This window comes from Nipponia nippon, unplaced genomic scaffold (assembly GCF_047370975.1).
Source record: "Nipponia nippon isolate SJK-2023a ecotype South Korea unplaced genomic scaffold, ASM4737097v1 scaffold_24, whole genome shotgun sequence".
Taxonomy (NCBI): Eukaryota; Metazoa; Chordata; class Aves; order Pelecaniformes; family Threskiornithidae; genus Nipponia; species Nipponia nippon.
This window is the reverse complement of record NW_028262341.1, coordinates 3,804,106-3,823,002: the sequence shown is the minus strand read 5'-3', so window position 1 is coordinate 3,823,002 and position 18,897 is coordinate 3,804,106. Positions and strand designations below refer to the sequence as shown.

The following is an 18,897-nucleotide window of genomic DNA, read 5'->3' as shown; positions in this document are numbered from 1 at the left end:
AGCTTCTTTATGCAAGACGGCTATTTGGTCCATAACACTTTGCAGTTGGAACCAGTGGTCCCGTGCCCAATCTCGTCCTGGGGGTGAGGGGCGAGAGCGGTATGTTTCTAAAAACTTATATAATTTCTCCATCTCTTCACAAAAATCGCCTGCCTTTTGGGCGGCCATGTCCTACAAAGGGGAGTTCGTCCCGGGAGGGTCAAACCTTAGAAAAATCGAGTTTCCCCTATGCGCTCCCAGGAGGCCAAACCATAAACTAATACCAAAAAGTTCCTACAAAGGGGGGTGTCGTCCCGAGAGGGTCACGCTTCAGTACCCAAGTTCCCCCTATACGCTCCCAGGAGGCCAAACCGCACACTACTACAAGACAGAGAAGAGCCTACAAAGGGGATATCATCCTGAGGGGGTCACACCATAAAATTCAAGCTTCCCCTATCCTCCCTCAGGAGGTCAAATCACAAACCAGTACGTGCGTTTCAATGCAAAGGTCTCAACACCCGCTCCTTCCTTGCGCTTCCTTCGTCTCCGGCTGCTTCCCTCGCGGGAGAGCAGAACCGCGGATCGGAACTCCGCACTCGCTTCGTACTTACTTGTTCGTCTTGCTCACACACAATCGCTCAGCACACCATAAGGTTGTATGACACTCTTGTCTTAAGGGATCCTCTCCGTGATGCCAATTAAATGTCCTGATCCAGTGTCGGGGGAGGTTTCGATACGATCCCAAGGACGAGATTAAGACGCTGGAATTGGTCAGATGTTGCACAACCTTTTACTTTTATTTGAGGGGAGAAGAGAATGGAGGGAGGAGGGAGGGCAAGGGAGGAGAGGGAAAGAATAGGGGGGAGAGAGAGAGAGAAAGAGAAGGAGGAGTTCATCACCACCACTTCGAGTCCGATGATCTTCCGCAGGGTCTTCGGTGGCCTCAGGCTTCGTCGGGGACTGAAGTGGGGGGAGCCTTGAGGGTGCAGGAACGGGAGGAGTGGTCTCGCCCGCCGCCCCCGCCGCGGGGCACGTGTGCTCCTCACGTAGGGGCTCTCACGCATGCGCGGATGACAAATGTGTGCGTGCGGCTCGCCACGGCCGTGCTGCCCCCGCCTCTGCTCTTTTCGCGCCCTTTGTCCCCGCCTCGGCTCTTTTCGCGCCTTTAGTCCCTGCGCAGGCGCACGAGGTGGTTTTTCTCAAAACTGTGGAGAAGAGGGTTTTCTCGAAGCGCGACGCTGGATGGCGCTACAGCGGCAATGTCGAGACAAAACCGCGTTTGGTACCGGTTCTCTACAGTTTGTCAGCTAAACTATCTTTTATGTTAACCCTTTTTCCTTAGTGCCATCTTTTTGCCAACAGTATTTTCTTTGACAGACCTGTGTGGGTGGGGTGGTGGAGGGTTTTATATACACACAAGTGTGCGGGCACAGGCGGACGCACTCTTAATCAGTCCAGCTTTCCTAGGAAGAGTTACCGCCTGCTCCTCCTTTCCTTTGTCGATATTCAACTAGTCTTTGGTTCCCAAAACTGTTTTTTAAGTTATTTGGCTTAACTGACTGTCTTCCAAAAGGCTGGGAGGCTTGTCTAAGCAAGATTGTCTGAAATGTCTACAGATAGTCCTTGCCAAATGGGAGGGAGTTGGTTTCAAGATGCCTGTATGTATGTGTACATTCAAAGTCCATGAAAAGGAAACGTAGACACTTCAGAATTTAAAAGAATGTTAGAACAGATAGATGTAAGATAATTATTCATTTACAGAATGAACAGTTACATTCACTGTTGAAAAACTGTTTACTTAAATTTGTAAAGAAATACAAACATTTTGAATCTGCTATTTTCAGAGCTTGAACAGAATTTGAATATTAATATTTATTGAAGTCAATAAATTGGCAGCCTAAGTATCTGCATAGGCCTTTGCATTTTTAACTAATAAAACATTCTCTACCAAAATGTTGCTTTTAAGTTGTTCAGTGTTGTGGTTTAACCCCAGTGGGCAACTAAGCACCACACAGCCACTCGCTCCCCGCCCCCCCGTGGGATGGGGGAGAGAATCGGAAGAGTAAAAGTGAGAGAACTCATGGGTTGAGATAAAGACAGTTTAATAGGTAAAGCAAAAGCCGCGCATGCAAGCAAGGCAAGGAATTCATTCCCTCCTTCCCATCGGCAGGCAGGTGTTCAGCCATCTCCAGGAAAGCAGGGCTCCATCACGTGTAATGGTTACTTGGGAAGACAAACGCCATCATGTTGAACGTCCCCCGCCTTCCTTTTTCTTCCCCCGGTTTGTATACTAAGCATGATGTCATATAGTACGGAATAGCCATTTGGCCAGTCTGGGTCAGCTGTCCTGGCTCTGCTCCCTCCCAGCTTCTTGTGCACCTGGCAGAGCATGGGAAGCTGAAAGGTCCTTGACTAGTATAAACGCTACTTAGCAACAACTAAAACATCAGTGTGTTATCAATGTTATTCTCATACAAAATCCAAAACGCAGCACTATATCAGCTATTAAGAAGAAAATTAACTCTATCCCAGCTGAAACCAGGACACTCATCTACATTCTATTTTCAGGCCACTTCAGGAAGACAGGAGAAAAAGGGTGTTTTGTTGTGCAGTCATTAATGACCTTCATTCAAATTAACTGGGGCCTATCTGTGCTGCTGTTGCTATTCAGACTAACTTGGATATGTCAAAGCTACAAAGTAATAGGTTGTGGGATCTCAGTTTTAAACATATGTAAGCTAAAGCAGATATGAACTACTTTTTTTTTTTAGCTCTACCTTTGTGAAAATGTTTGTTCAGATCTCTTGGTTTTGAGATTTTAAATGCAAGGTGTGCGGGGTTTAAAAAAATCCCCAAATTCTTGTATCTTATTAGTTGTAATTATGAATCACTTGCAATATAATTCTATAGTGTAATTAAAAGCAAATTGTGGTTTAAGTGTTTGATTTGTGTTAGTATGTTACACAGAACAAGAATTTTGTCTGTTCTGCTGTAATAGGTACTATTTTTCTATCTGTGGAGGAAAGATTGTGAAAAATTAGCTTCCGACACTAGTGATTTTCATCATTACAGAACTACTTGTGGTACTCTCAGCATGCTAAGTTCAGATCTGGGAGATGGTGAATGACAAAGCAGAAGACTGTTTCTCTGCTTTCCACCACTTTCTCTAGGTTGTGTGAAAGATAGGACAAAGTTAGTATCTCCAGTGTAGTTTATCTTGGTTGAAATGGTAGATGCTCTAGTTCCTGTGTGATTCTCAGTCTTAACAAAGTCTCTTGGGCAGCAAAGTTTGCAAACAGCAAATTTTTCAGCTGGGATCACACATAATAAAAATAAATTAATGAAATAACTTTCACTCTTACTGACGCCTCAAAAAAACCCACAAAAAAAATTCAGCTCTTCTCTCCCGCAAAACTTCTTGTTCATGCAAAGTCTGTAGTAGTTGCCATTTTCAGTTTTTGAACTGGCAGTGAATTCCTTCAAGGGAAATTTGCAGCGTGCAATGGTTTGGATTTCTGTGATGTATAATTGGTTGGTACTGCAGTTCTTTTCTCTTGAAGAAATCCCAGTATCAGCTGATTGATAAGCCCAGCAGTACCTACTGACACAGGCTCATGGAACCCCCTGTTAACCAGATTGTATTCTTTGTAATATTGCTGGCTTGAACTCTTACTTATCCGTCATGCCAGTTTGTAAATTATTTTAAGATGATGTCCATGAGCTCTGTGCAACTGCCTGTTTAATGCTTCATTATACCAGCAATTAAACTGCCGAAACTGGGAGCTCTCCTGAAACGTGTTGTATTTTTGTAGCACCATTTTCCTTCACTGCCACTTTCCTGTCCTCAGCCAGGTTTAGTGTAGTGTCAAAGACAGTATCAGGACAGGGGCTATGTCTCCTGTTTAAGATCTGCCAGACAGGCATGTGCTCAGTAATACATACATTTCATTAAAATTGTACCTATTCTTTCTTGCAGTCTTTCTCCAGTGTCTCTTGCAGCACGTGTGCACACACCAAGTGTTCATGCTATTGTAAGGAAGGTAGAAGATGTATAATATTGCTTCTTGTGGCTGCTTGCGTTTAGGACTTTTTCTGCTTTTAGCATGAGTCAGGAAGACAGGAAGCCTTTCCAAAACAGAGCTGGGAATCAAGTGTTATCAATTGGCCTGAGGTTATTTAGGTTTGATGTTTGCGCCATCTCTACCTATTACTCTATGTTAACCTGTATCACCAGTTAGTGACTTCCAACTCCAGACAAGTACTTCCACATAAATACAGATAAATTTCCCAAGTCTGTTCCCATACAGGGGCTCCTTTGCCTCATCATTTCAGAATGGAGATCAGAGTGACATCCTTCCTGCATATGGATAGCAGCCCTCCCTTGTTGAGTATGGAAAAGGCCTTGTTTCAGCTACTAATGTTCTTGCCATGCTTAGAGATTAAGGTAAAATGTACCATCCTAGAGACTTAACGATCTCTGTTTTTCCTCTTCAGAATTTCCTTGCTAGTACTTACCTTTTAAATAAATGAGCAATGAATGGTGCATTGACTTGTGAAAATGGAAAAAGTTGCATCTCAGCTACATGTAAATTAGTGATTTTTTTTTTTTTGGTAGCACTTTTTCTAGTAGAAGTTGAAGATATCACTAAAGAGATGTTTAGGAAGGGAATATTGATGTTATGATCTGCTCTGCCTAAGAAAAAAGACTGGTGATCGTTATTTGATAATAGCTATTCTGGATTTTGGAAAATTACTGTTTTTTTTGAGAGGCATAATTATAAAATAATTTAGAATATGGTTCTGATGGGTAATTTTAATGGTGTAATTATTCTAGTGAACTTTTTCCAGTATCAGTGCAACCTTTGCTGTATTTGATAACTTGAAAATTTGTTGTTTTGAGAAGTGAAGGGCTTTCACTTGAATGACAAAGTAGCAAAGCTATCTAATTATGAATAAGCATCTCATATGCTGAAGAGAACTGAAGTTTAGCTGTGGTTGTTCAGTTCAGGCAGGGTTGGTACTTGCACACAAGGGTATTTTCATAGAATCACAGAATACCTGGTTGGAAGGGACCTCAAGCATTATCTGGTCCAACCTTTCTAGGCAAAAGCACGGTCTAGACAAGGTGGCCCAGCACCCTGTCCAGCTGAATCTTAAAAGTGTCCAAAGTTGGGGAATCCACCACCTCCCTGGGGAGGTTATTCCAATGGCTGGTTGTTCTCCTTGTGAAAATTTTTTTTCTCGTGTCCAATCGGAATGTCCCCAGGAGTAACTTGTACCCATTACCCCTTGTCTTTTCCCTGTGACTCCTTGTAAAAAGGGAGTCTCCATCTTCTTTGTAGCCACCCTTTAAATACTGGTACATGGTGATAAAGTCTCCCCTAAGCCTCCTTTTCTCAAGGCTGAACAAGCCCATCTCTCTCAGCCTTTCCTCATATGGCAGGCTTCCCAGACCCTTGATCATCTTTGTGGCCGTTTTCTGGACCCCCTCCAGCCTGTCCACATCTTTTTTGCATAACAGGGACGAAAACTGAACACAGTATTCCAGGTGTGGCCTTACAAGTGCTGAGTAGAGTGCAATTATGACTTTTCTATCTTGGTTGGTGTTGCCCTCGATGCAGCCCAGCATCCTGTTGGCTTTCTTTGCTGCAGCAGCACACTGGTCACTCATATTGAGTTTCCTGTCCACCAGCACCCCCAGGTCCTTACACTTGTCCTTGTGGAACTTCATAAGGTTCTTGTTAGCCCACTCTTCCAGCCTATCCACGTCATACTGCAGGGTGTCTCTCTCTTCTGAAGTGTGAGCAATTCCTTTGCTTAGGTGTTGCCAATGATCAATGTTTTAATATGAATACAGATCTGTGTTGATACATAGTTTTTTAAAAAAACCAAAACACGAAATTGTTCATACTGATACTGTTTCACTTGAGATTTTCTTTTTCTTTAGTTTACGGTGGTATCAGCATCCTACTGAAGAAGAACTACGGATTCTTGCAGGGAAACAAAGAGGGAAGAGCAAAAAAGATAGGTAAATACTTGTTTTAAGATTTTTTTTTTCTTTCCTTTTTTTCCAGCATGATCCATATAATAAGTTTGCCAGCCAACTTCTGTTTTGTGTGAGTTAAAAACTGCTAGTTGCATATGACTGCCCTGCTTACATTAATTGTCACAGCTCTGTACTGAACTGTGTTCTTTCAGTTTAACTGAGAGTTGAATATGCCCAAATTGTGCAGTACTGGATGTTTTCCCGTCCACAAAATTGGTGTATGAAATTGCTAATTTGGTGGCAAGGAGTTTTTTTAGTGAATGTATTCATTTGCATGAAAACTGAGGAAAGCCAATCTTCTATAGGATTGAAGATCTTCATCTTGAAGGAAGAAAAGAAAGATTTGGGTACATTAGTTCAACATAGGATTACTATGAGCCACCACTCTTACACAGCTGTGAAAAAGGTAAATGTGCTCCTAGGATGTATTAGGTGAGGTATTTGTAGTAGAAGAGATATGGAAATATTAATCCTCTTGGACAAGGTACCAGTGCAGAACTTTATCTGGATTATTGTGTACAGTTCTGATCACTCATGTTCAAGAAAAATGAATTTGTATGTGAACAGGTGAACAGAGGGCTGCTAGGATCATCCAGGAAACAGAAAGTCTGTTGTACAAGAGGAGACTAAAAGAGCTTGGCTTGTTTAACCTAAAAAAAAAAAAAAATGACTGAGAGGGATGGGATAGCTGCCTGTCAGCTTAAGGTGGAAACAGATTTCTGATGTTCAGGCGTGAAGTTCTGGAACAGCCTTTCAGAAGTACAACTGCGGCAAGAACCAAGACATCTTGAGGTGGTGGAGCTGCTATGTTGATGCAAGATTTCTGAATTGGCTATGTTTAAAACAAACAAACCAACCCATCTGGCTTTCTTTTTGGTGACATAGAAGCTTTTCTTTAGTCCTTTTTCTTTTATTCCGGTATGAACTCTTAGAATCCACAAACTGCACATATAATCTGTTCATTGTAATGTGATTTCTTTTTTTCCTGTTTAGTTCTTAAGCTACATGGTTAGCAACCTTATTTGCCACACTTTGGGGTAAAAAATTAAGTTGTTCCTTTGATATTAAATAACTTTAATTTTATGTTTGTTGCAATATTGTTTCAAATTCAGAAACTTATTTTATCTAATGGTTTTCTGTAACAAATTGAAGCAAAATAGTTGTGAATAGCATTACAATTTATAACTGTCCAGTAAAATTTATTCATCTATAAAATTAACTTTAATTGCATGACTATAACTTTAAGTCTACCCATAGGAGCCTTAAACAGAAAAACACAATCGCATTGCGTAATAATAATTGTACATTGCTCTTATTGCCTTTCCTCAGTCTTGCCAGTCTTTTGCCATCCAAAACGTGTGCTCTGACTTTCAGCAGAACAATTACATGCTCTCAGCTGAGTGGAAGCATGGCGTGTTAATGTGCACTGACATATAAGCTTAAATTTTGTAATCTTTGGAAATTTACTGTGAAATCTAGTAGGAACCTGTATCACAAGTCACCTATATATGCGTTAAGTCCTTTTTCAGTTACTAAACTTGTACATTTAATATTTCGAATGTGAAGCTATGTTTTCATGTCTGCGCAGTCAAATTTTGTTGGTGTGATATAGTTATTATAAGATTGATATAATTATCTTACTATATTAACATGTAAATTGTGTTAGTTGTAGGTAGTTGTTTGTACTCGGGTAAATGTTAATCACAGGGGGATATGAAACTTCAAAGAAACCACGATGGTAATGTGGAGGCTTAAATGATGCTTTCTTTGCTTTGCTGTTGTAACAACAGAATAATAGACTTACTTTTTAGTCCATAAATATACCTCTGTGTCTTCTAAAGAAACATCTGTTGTTGGAGCAGAGCTGTAGTTTAAACTATGAGTTGTTACTGTTGGGTTGGTTTGGATGTACTGTTCTAGGCTGCACAAAACAGAATGGAGTGCTTTGAGCCAAGGAGATGTGAAACAGATGGTGTAGGAGAAATAAGGATGCATGTATTTATTTGATTTTCTCTGTGTCCTTTCAAGATAAGGAATTTGCTCTGTCAAGCCCATAGTCCTGCAAAATGTGGTACCTGCTCCTTACTTCAATGCTTTTCCAATTTGAACTAATTAAAAGAGAAATGGTGGAAGGAGATCCAAGGAACTTGCTTGAAAAAGAGCCTTAAAAACAGCTGTAGTGTGAACTTGTAGTCCATTTTATTCCATGCATATTACACTTCAGTATATTATGCTATAGGTTATCATAGCACATGAATATTAGGCAGATTTTCTGTTTCAGAATTGTTTCTGTTATATTAAATTATTTTTAAATTTAAATTTTAATTTTTTTATTATTAAAAGGTCCGTAGCTACTATGAATTACTTTGAATTAAAGCTGTCAATGATCTTGGGTATGTTCTGACTGTGCCTCTTGGGTTATGGGTCCTCTGGGATAATTCAAGTGTAGGAACACCAAATTCTGTTGAGCTGAAATGGCTTCAGTTATCAAAATGCTCGTCTCACTCAAGGTGATGATAACTCCTGGGTGCATGCAGTAGGAAAACATCAAGAGTATGACTGGGAGAAGGGAAGAACACTGAAGCGTGCAGATAGTCAAGTGGCTGGGCAGTGCTTGGGACTTCTTGTTTAGACTTGAGCACCTGAATTTTTTGAGTGATGCTTTAGATTCCTATCCTATCTTCAGTTTGTCCATTAAAATTCTTGTGCTTTGGATGATACTAAGAATTAGTGTCACCTGAAAACAATAACATTTATTAATGCTTTCTGCTTGTATTCTTGTCTCACACGTTAGCTGAGAGGACATAATTCCTTAAAAATAAGTTCACAATTGATTGAATTTCTTTTTAATGCTTATGTCCCAGTAACTGTGGAAAATCCACCTCTCCTTTTCTAATTTCAGAGGTGCTATTTTAAAATCTGGCAGAGGTTACTGTTTCCTTCTAGCCATTTAGGGGTTTTAAGTTTTATTTGATTTTTTTTTAACCTAACAAAACATTTTCTGATCTGCTGTAATGATCTCTCCCCCCCCCACCGCCCAGTAATGATAAGGTAAGTTTTACCCTAGTTAGTAATGGTAATCTCTGAGCCCAGTTTCACATAACTTGACTTTGTTCACGTTCTTTTAAGAGCATCCTGTTTTCTTCAATTTAAAGTCTAGTAGTGTGGCTTATTTTCAGGAAAGTGAAGATTATGATATTGGTATATTTTCAGAGCTCCAGATGAAAATGCTCCTTTTACTCTAAACATGTCATCTTTTATGATCTTTACATGTATTGGTACTGTGAAAAATGATTCCTTAAAGGTGTGTTAGTTCTAACCAACAATTCGGAAATCATCATCTAACTTCATATTATACATATAAGACATACTTTTGTTTATACTGTGTTTCAAAGATGATTCAGTAGAACTGGGAAAGGGGAGCGATGGTGGCTGGAAGAAAGGCTTCCACACAAGGAGGAGAAGCGTAAGGTTTACTAGTCTGGGAACTGGCTGAGGGAGGGTTTTGTGACAGGTACGTATCCAGTGTGCACAGAGGGTGGATAAGGAGTAGTAAACTTACTATGTTATACAAGGAGGCACCAAATGACGTTAGTAGACTAGATTTAAGGACTTCTCAATTTGGGACGCACATTGTGGAACTTGGTGCCACAAGACACTATGCAGCTCAACAAATTTCAGGCTGGTTCAGAAAGGGATTAGGCAAATTCATGTAAGTTTTGAAAAATGCTGGTTTCGGAAGATGCAATCTCTGGCTCAGGTTGTCCTTAAGTTGCTTAATGCTGGAAGCCAGGAAGGGTTTAGCAGTGTGAGGATCAACGTTTGGTTGCCTTATTCCTTCCATTTGTATAAGCAAGGAGCAAATGAATCTGCCTGTTGCTCTTCATGAAGCCCCTGTGTATTACTGTCATGCTCTGCAGCACTGGCTAAAACCTGGAACACAGCTTTTGAATGGTGATGTCTGTCTCCCCAAAGAGAGCATGATGGATTATTTCTTTTCAAGATATACTGGATCTCTAGGATTGCTAGTAATACTGCGATAAATATTTTTTTTTGCTTTTTTTCATAAACAGGGTATGAACTGAAACAAATCCATAGTATTTCTACACATACCCTTTTAGATTAGAAAACTATCTTAAAATTGTCTTTGCTTGAAGGGTAGTAGGATGGATCTTTCAAGGATCTAGGTTAGTCCAGCTTGCCTGACATACTTGCTAAGCACCCTGTTGTGACAAAAAGGCCTAATGCTTTTTTTGGGAATTTGTTTTTTGTTTTTTTCCTTATCAGCTATCTTCTGAGGTGGATTACCAGTGAGTGTTCAATAAATTAACACTGCCAAGTCTGTCTGTCTTTTTTACTTACTTTCAATCCAAAGACTTTAACACTCCTGTTTTTCAGCATCCTGGTTTAGACCTCAATTAAAAAGTCTCAGGTTAGTTCAGATTTTCTTCAGGGTATCTGCATGGCAGGGTGGATATATTCTGCTCTGTAGCTGTACTGGTATCACTAACCTTTTGAGAACGTGGGAACTTACTAGAACACCTGGTAGCTCCCTGAACAGAGAAAATCAGTGGGCTGAAGTAAATACGGGCCACTGGATCTTGCCCTAATACATGCTCAGGATGCAGCATGCAGAAGCCATTTAAACCCATACCACAGTATTATGTCAGAGCCTTGCAAGGTAAAGCTAGGAATCATTGACATACTTGGTTGTTTATCAAGATTTGAACTTGAATTAATGCTTTTATCTAGCTAGATAAAAATGTTTGCATGTGGCAAGAAAGTGGTCTGCACTCTTCTTAAATTTGAAATGCCATTATATATTGAAAAAGTTTATTTTGTCATATCCATCTGTGTATTATCTATTTATTTGTTTATTTTTGCAGAAAATATAATGGTCATATTGAAAACAAACCCCTAACCATTCCAAAAGACATCGATCTTCATCTGGAAACAAAATCTGTGACTGAAAGGGACACTATTGGTAAGAATAAGTGGATGTAGATGATAATATATTATTTCAAATATATCCTGATTCTTTCTATCAAGTGTTTATTTGCAATGAATGCTGGAGTATCTTTTTTTCATAGACAATGAATGAATAGAAGTACAACTGATAATAAAGTTAAATGAGGAGGCAGGAATTAGCGTTAAGTCTCCTTTGTTGTTCCATGGGTGACATCTTAATAGTGTTATGGAAAGGGATGAGTAGATGAAATGCAGCATAAAGCACATCTATTGTTGTATCAGGCATCCATAGCAATATGAGACAACACCAAAAGGATCACATCATAGTCTGTTTGAAATAGAGATCATAGCTCTGTACAAGAAAATTACAATTGGCAGATGTCGAAACATATACTTTCTGCTCATCTAAAATAGAAAATGTGCTGTAGCATTGAAACCTAGACCTTTCAACCACACATCTGAAACATTGAGGCAAAATGCTTAGAAACCGAAAGTGACGGTACAGAAATAAGCAGCATGAAGTGCTTTGGAAGTTGCTCATTTTTTAAACAGTAGTTTTTGATTCCTTAATCATAACCAGTCATTCTGTTACAGGAAACTTATACATGGATATGTATGTATGTGTGATACGTTTTTTTCTTCCTATCTACGTTTTTATATGCGTGTGTCCTGTGCATAAATATAGAAAGCAAGCAAGTATAGTCCTATGCAGGAGATTTCTCAGCTTAAATTACTGGAGACAGTGTAGGAAATACCTTTAACAGAAATGCAGTTTTTTGAAGTTCGCACATAAATAAAGAAAGGATTCACAAGTTTCAGTTAGTATTCTTTGCTTGAAATTATAGCATTTAACTGTCTCTCTTAGTATTTATAGATACTGATATAGTGTAGGATTTAACGGTCATTAAGAAGTTATGTATACAAACTTTTGTTGGATCTAACCAGGTAGTTATTTCAAAACAAGTATAGGACTTGGAAATGCTAGAGTTTGACCAGTTTTATGTGTTTGACATCAGGTAGCTTGAAGTCAATAGACAAATGCTTGGTAATGTTTTGTGACTTTTTAACTGTGTAGATGTAGGGAAGGTGTTTGGGAGGGACAGGCTGCACTTCATTGTCACAAATTGTTCTTTGCAGTTCCAGCACCTATGGGAGCTCTTTCTTCATAAATCACCCAGCCTGCAGGCAACACAGTATGATCCCCAGAATTTTTACAGTGGAATTTACACAATGATTTATTGCTGTACAGGACATACTAACACAATCTGGAAGAGCAAACCATCAGTATCTTAGATGTTGGGTTTTTTTTAAAGAATAAGAGGAAGTGATTATGTGTAGTATTTTAAATGATTGCCAATGAGCTTTTAATCTTTAACAGAGAGTCAAAGAACCTCTTACCTGGAATTGCAGCTAGACTCAACTGGAGAACCATTTTCTGTTGTGATGTTGAGATCTAAATTAAGTACACTTTTTGAATTTAGGATGCTAATGTATAAAAGCTGAGATGATAAAATAGTAAAATATTGTAGCCTCATAAATTTGAGTAGTAATCAAGTATTGAATAACAGAAGTGAAGAGTGAAGTTCAGGTTGTTAAGTGGAAAAAATGTGGCTTTTTTGCTGTTGTTGCTATTTATTTCTATGATTTGGGTCTACCTAGACCTCAGTTAATTGAAAACATTTTTCAATTTTCACTCCATTCTATATATGTCAGTAGCTGCCTTAAAATATCACACCTTTAACATTTGCAAACTTGTATTTTTCAGCATTGCATTATTTTCCGGAATATCAGTGGTTGGTGGATTTCACTGTTGCGGCTACAGTTGTGTATGTGGTGACGGAAGCCTATTACAGTATTGTGAAGCCCTCACAAGAAATGAATATCAGCGTAGTGTGGTGTTTGCTTGTCTTGGCTTTTGCAGTGTATCCTTTTCTGTTTTCTTAAATCACTCCATCTGTTCCAAATAGTTTACGTCATTCTGTAATTCATATGAAGCTCTTTATTGTTGATTGGCAGGACATAAAATATTCAGCATTTGGAAAAAGGATCATGTAAGCTAGTGCTATTGAGTAATGTATATGCTGTACATGCTCTTTGTACCTGCTGATATCAATAGCTTGTCAACGTTAATACAAAACCATTTATGGAAGAAATACATGTATGTGAACATATGGCTAGTGCTCCTCTGTAGTATGTAGTGGTTCTAAACTAATTTCATTTTGCCCTGTTTGGCCATCAGAAATAGATTTCTGTACGGAAAGTATCTGCAGCTTTTGGAGAAGTGTGCAATTTACCACACACTTTTTGTTTTCATTATGTTTAATCTGATACTTCCTGAACAAAATGGGACAGTAATATGTATACAATTTATTGCAAAGATACATGCTTGAATTCATTATGTAAAATACATTCAAGACACTCTTATGAAGTTTACGGAAAATAAAATGTAGACACTTTTAGGAGCTGAGGTGGTATGTTTTCAAAGCTCTGTGAAAAGCTGAACTCCCCCCTGAAACCGAGGGAAACAAAAGTGGAGTATTTAGGAAACAGGCAATATCAAACCATAAAAAAGAAGCAGCTGTTATGTTTGTTTTTACTGGGGAAGGCAATATCAGATGTGAATGCTTGCATGGTAATTAACTGCTTTCTGCATAGTAATTCGGATGTACACTTTAGGGAGGAAAGTTGCCTTTTAAAAAAGTGATAGGTGGTAAAGCAGTGGAATTGAATAAGGGCCTGCAAGAGTGCAGGTTATGGAAAGGTGAGTTAGAAAATGAATTTCTGCAACTCCTCTGCTCCTTCAACAGCTGAAAACTAGATAAAGTGCTAAGTTAGGGTTAATACAGCACTTGAATATTCAAAATTGATTCCTCTGTATAAATGCCTGTTCTTCAGTAGAGATTCTTACTGTGTCGTGGGGGGTTTTGGGGTTTTTTTTTGGTGTTAGCAGTAGCTGGTGGTGTTATGTAAAACCTTTGAACTCTAATGTTTGGTTATATTTGGCTGACAGTTCTGGATATGCTTAACACTTGTCTGTACTTGATAATTATTAAAATGTGTTCTGCCTTTATGATAAGCACAGGAATTCTTTTTCTAAGTACCCCGAAGTATAAATGATACCCAGAATTTTCCTTGTAGCGAGTAAGAACTTGCTAGAAGAGGGAGTCGACTCACATTATGAAAACCAAAGACTCTCAGTAGCTTGCTTCCAGACCAGGTATTTCTCCTTTGACTTGTCAGTGGACAGATCCACAGTCCAAAATGTGGTTTTTGTAGTGTACTAAGTAGTGACAGAAAGTCGGTGTCTGGCTCTTGTGCACCTTATAATGATATTATAGCTATATTACAGCTAATATACAGCTGTTATTGCACAGCCTTTGTTGTATTTGTTTGGGTGAAGTCAGGAGTTCTAGTTTAATCTTGGCAGAGGGAAGGAGAGAGAGGCAACTACTGCTTAAGAAATCAGAAATGAAAGCCAACACCTTTGACTCCCATTTTGAGGATGAGGGGGAGGTTAACAGAACTAATGGAAAAACAAGCTTCAAATAGTAAAGCTACAATGCACTCTTAAATTTATTGGTGGCAATGCCCTATTTGCTTCATCTTTCAAATCTCAAATGTAGCCAACTTAAAAAATACTACAGTGATTGCAGCTCTCGGTGAAACAAAGTTGTGAATTGTATATTGTAGGAAATTCCACTGCGATTAATTCTTTCTTATAGTGATATTTGAATACAGTCCTTACCACTGCTTTTATTTGGTCATCAATTCAGGGCAAAACCAAATGCAGAAATTAAAAAAGATTAAGTGGCCTGACAGTGCAAGCTTTCTGTCTCAGTAGCGTGAACACGCGAGTAGCTATTAGGGTCTTTTTTTGATTGTTTCTTTCTCACCTGCGCGCTCTTGCTCTGTCTCTGTCTCTCTCTCCTTCTCCCCCCCCCCCCCCCCCCCCCCCCATATGAATTGAGCTTCAACCAACATTTCCAGTTTTATCCTAATCTGGCTGAAGCACTTGAGATCTAATTGCACATTTGGACCTGGAGGAGATTGAAACAGATCTAGTATTCCCTGCATGGTAGAAGTACATTAGGTATATTTTCTTACTGGCCTTCCTACATGACTGAAAGTGAATTAGGATCAGATGGAATAGTGTTAAAAGCAAAAGATTGTGTGCTAAAAGCTAAATTTTATTTAACAAGCTGTGAACAGTTAATTGTATGCTTTAGCATTTTTGTACCTACACATGTGTTGTCTAAGGGACTAACACTGTTTTGAGTTTTTGAAATAGGCAGTATATTTTTAGAGAGAAAATTCTTAAGGACTTTTATCAGTTTGTTAGAGTGAAAGAAAGGTTAGAGAAGTTAAAATTCACGTGGCACTTCTAAAAACAGGCAAATTTGGGAAAGCTTAGAGAAGAATGGCCTGACATGTAGGACCAAGCCTTCAGAAATAAATAAATTCTGTGAAATAAGAAACCTGTATACAAGTGTGACCTTGTATAATTATTTATCCGGTACTAGGTAGCTGAAGAGTCCTTTATTAATTATACAAAGGAAACAAATGGTCAGAACTAGTTTTCTGCCCTTTTGTATAACTTTTATTTACTTTTTTTTCCTGTGGCATTAAATAGACCTTGTTTTTATTGGAGGCCTCTGCACAGAGTAGACGATTTTGTAGAAATTCTTGTGAAGTCACTGCTTCCTAATATTGAATAGGGCTTTGCTTAATGACCTGTATGGTTCCTGGACTGATGGGATGAAGTAGTGTGATCCTGAGCAGTCTGAGGGGTTAGTGGCAATGCAGAAGGCTGCAGTACCAGGAAGCACTCTCTAAACTTTACATTAGAGTTAACATCTCCATAAATATGTTAACATAACTTATTCCAGGCATTACAGCTTTTTGGGTGAAGGAGCATGGTGCAAAGAGTGAGATACAGAGGTATTGATAACAATCCTTGTGATCACTGGAACGTAGGCAGGTGAAAAGACGTTTCAGAAGAAAACCGGTTCATTCATGTGTTGCGACATCAGGCCTCTGGGATGACGAGAATACTTTAAAACTTACACCTATTTACTAATTCAGTATGTCAAGGCCAGAAATGATTCATCATAATTTAAGTGTTAGAAAAATTTGGTTGCCTCCATATTTTCAATTGAAAGCAGTCAATGTGATATGTCAAGAATTAATTCTAGAACAATTTTGTGTTATGGTGACAGGTGTTTGTTTCATGGCTGTGTGTTAAGAGGTGATAGGCCTTACTAAGGATTTGGCTGACAGAATGAACAAAAAAAAGCTTAGAGAAGTTGGAAGTGATGACTGGAATTTTTTTCAGCTGCGTCTTCTGGAAATGGATGTTTTAAATCAGTGCAGTAACCCACTATTAGCATGTTTTAATGTTGATAGTGTGGATATTCAGAAAAATTCCAGAAACTAATCTAGTCTAAAAGGAGTAGTACATAGATTTAGTATTTGAGTTCCAGTATTAGAGTATGTTGGCATTATGTGGATGGGTAATTGTGCTAGGCACAACTAAGCTAGCTTTAAACATGTTTCATGTGCTGAAATGTTTGTGCAGCTGTATTAGCAGGTACCTCGGTGAAAGATGCCAGATCCCCCTGCCAGCCTGGGTGGATGCCCCAGTGGCAGCTGCAGCTCAGCTTACCCACTGTATGGCTAGGGCAGGAATGTCTTCATGGTTGTGCTGGGCTGCAGTGTGAACAATACCAACCTCGCAGTTGGTAGTGTGGATGAATAGTTCCAGGGTAGGGAACTCTCTTATTTTTAGCAGAACAGAAAAATAAATCTTTAAATGGCTAGATAGTTTCAGGAAGACTCAAATATGTTTCTTGGAGGCAGCATTTAGAAGGCCTTGCTGTACCATCTGCTCAGTGTCTAATATTCTTGAAAGGCTCTATGATACTGTGTTGATCACTTTTCATGCTGATAGCCTGCACTCACTGAACAGTTTCCAGTACCTGAAGAGGAGTGACAAAAGATCTTTGCAAAACAAAGATGTTGAGGTTTTTTTAAGACAGATTACTGGTCATGACCTACTGATTGTGAGTTTTGGCTTAAAAATGAGTTTTACAATGTTTTTTGCAGAAGTAATGTTAATGTTTGTGAAAACTCATTATGGTGTAGGCCACAATGTTTGAATTACTATTTTTTTTTATTATTCTTTATTTACGGTTTGTTGCAGATAGTAACTATTTACAGATTGATGATTTCTATTATTCTGAGGTTTGGAAAGGTGGCTTCTGTCAGAACAAATATTCAAAATTAGCAAACTGAATTATTGATCACAATTTAAAATGTAGCAGTTGCAGTCAGCTTACTTGCAGAGGATTGGGTTTGTAAAATAACAAAATGCTTTATTGGTGGGAGGAAGAATGTACATGAGGACAGAGTAAGATGGACAACACTGGGAGATGATCCATCTTAATAGTAGTGTGTGCCTAATTTAAATAACTTATACAGCTATTTAAAATTCATCACTGAGAACAACTGAGTAAGTCCGGTTACTTAACTTTTTGTCTATAAACCTTTGAACAGTATTGTACACAATCATTTGCAGATGGCATCAAGTTGGGTGGAAGTGTCGATCTGCTGGAGGGTAGGAAGGCCCTACAGAGGGACCTGGATGGGCTGGATCGATGGACCGGGGCCAACTGCATGAGATTCAACAAGGCTAAGTGCCAGGTCCTGCACTTCGGTCAGAACAACCCCATGCAATGCTACAGGCTGGGGGAGGAGTGGCTGGAGAGCTGTCTGGCGGAAAAGGACCTGGGGGTTTTGGTTGACAGCCGCCTGACCATGAGCCAGCAGTGTGCTCAGGTGGCCAAGAAGGCCAATGGCATCCTGGCTTGTATCAGGAATAGTGTGGCCAGCAGGACCAGGGAGGTGATAGTGCCCCCGTACTGGGCATTGGTGAGGCCGCACCTCGACTACTGTGTTCAGTTTTGGGCCCCTCGCTACAAGAAGGACATGGAGGTGCTGGAGCGTGTCCAGAGGAGGGCAACAAAGTTGGTGAAGGGTCTAGAGCACAAGTCTTATGAGGAGCGGCTGAGGGAGCTGGAGTTGTTTAGTCTGGAGAAGAGGAGGCTGAGGGGAGACCTTATTGCTCTGTACAACTACCTGAAAGGAGGTTGTAGCGAGGTGGGGGTCGGTCTCTTCTCCCTAGTAACGAGTGATAGGACGAGAGTAAACGGCCTCAAGCTGCGCCAGGGGAGGTTTAGGTTGGATATTAGGAAAAACTTCTTCACCGAGAGGGTGGTCAAGCATTGGAACAGGCTGCCCAGGGCAGTGGTTGAGTCTCCATCCCTGGAGGTGTTTAAAGAACGGATAGATGTGGTGCTCGAGGACATGGTATAGTGATGGACTTGGCAGTGCTAGGTTGACAGTTGGACTCGATGATCTTAAGGGTCTTTTCCAACCTTGGCGATTCTATGATTCTGTGATTTCTGTTGCAAAGGCAAGGTATTTAGGAAAACTAATGTGGTATAGCAAAAGTAAGGTATTTCTCAGCTGGAAGACTGTCTGTTACCTGAAAAGGTTTAAGTAACCTCGCTTCATTGGTAGGTTAGTAAATTTCACTGGCTACTTCTGGAAAACCTATTGATGGCATAGCAAAGGAAAGTGGCAGTCTTTTAACTTGACTGAAGGTTGATCTAGCAAAAGTCAGTCATCAAATAAGCCTTAAACTATTTTTTTTCTACATACATGCAATTAGAAATAATATAGAGGAGTTTGTTTGGTTCTCAATTATGAATCCTAAAGTTTTGTGTATTTTAATAGAAACAGAATATGGATTTTTTTCTCTTCAACCATCTGCATAAATACCAGTGGACTACATAATTAAAAAATTCCATAACTGCATCAATTTGAAAGATAATATTATGTTTATA

At 39.4% G+C, this 18,897-nt stretch overlaps 1 protein-coding gene across 3 annotated transcripts in view; it reads left to right on the top strand.

The window, feature by feature from the left end:
* Positions 1-18,897, top strand: part of TMEM161B (transmembrane protein 161B) — a 49,975-nt gene that overhangs the window by 14,297 nt on the left and 16,781 nt on the right. For 2 of the 3 annotated variants that reach the window (XM_087761441.1, XM_087761440.1), the window contains exons 3-5: positions 5,927-6,007; positions 10,912-11,009; positions 12,759-12,915. In XM_087761441.1, coding sequence (XP_087617567.1) covers positions 5,927-6,007; positions 10,912-11,009; positions 12,759-12,915 — 336 coding nt within the window. The remainder of the gene's footprint in view (positions 1-5,926; positions 6,008-10,911; positions 11,010-12,758; positions 12,916-18,897) is intronic. The other variant, XM_087761439.1, reaches the window with a different exon arrangement.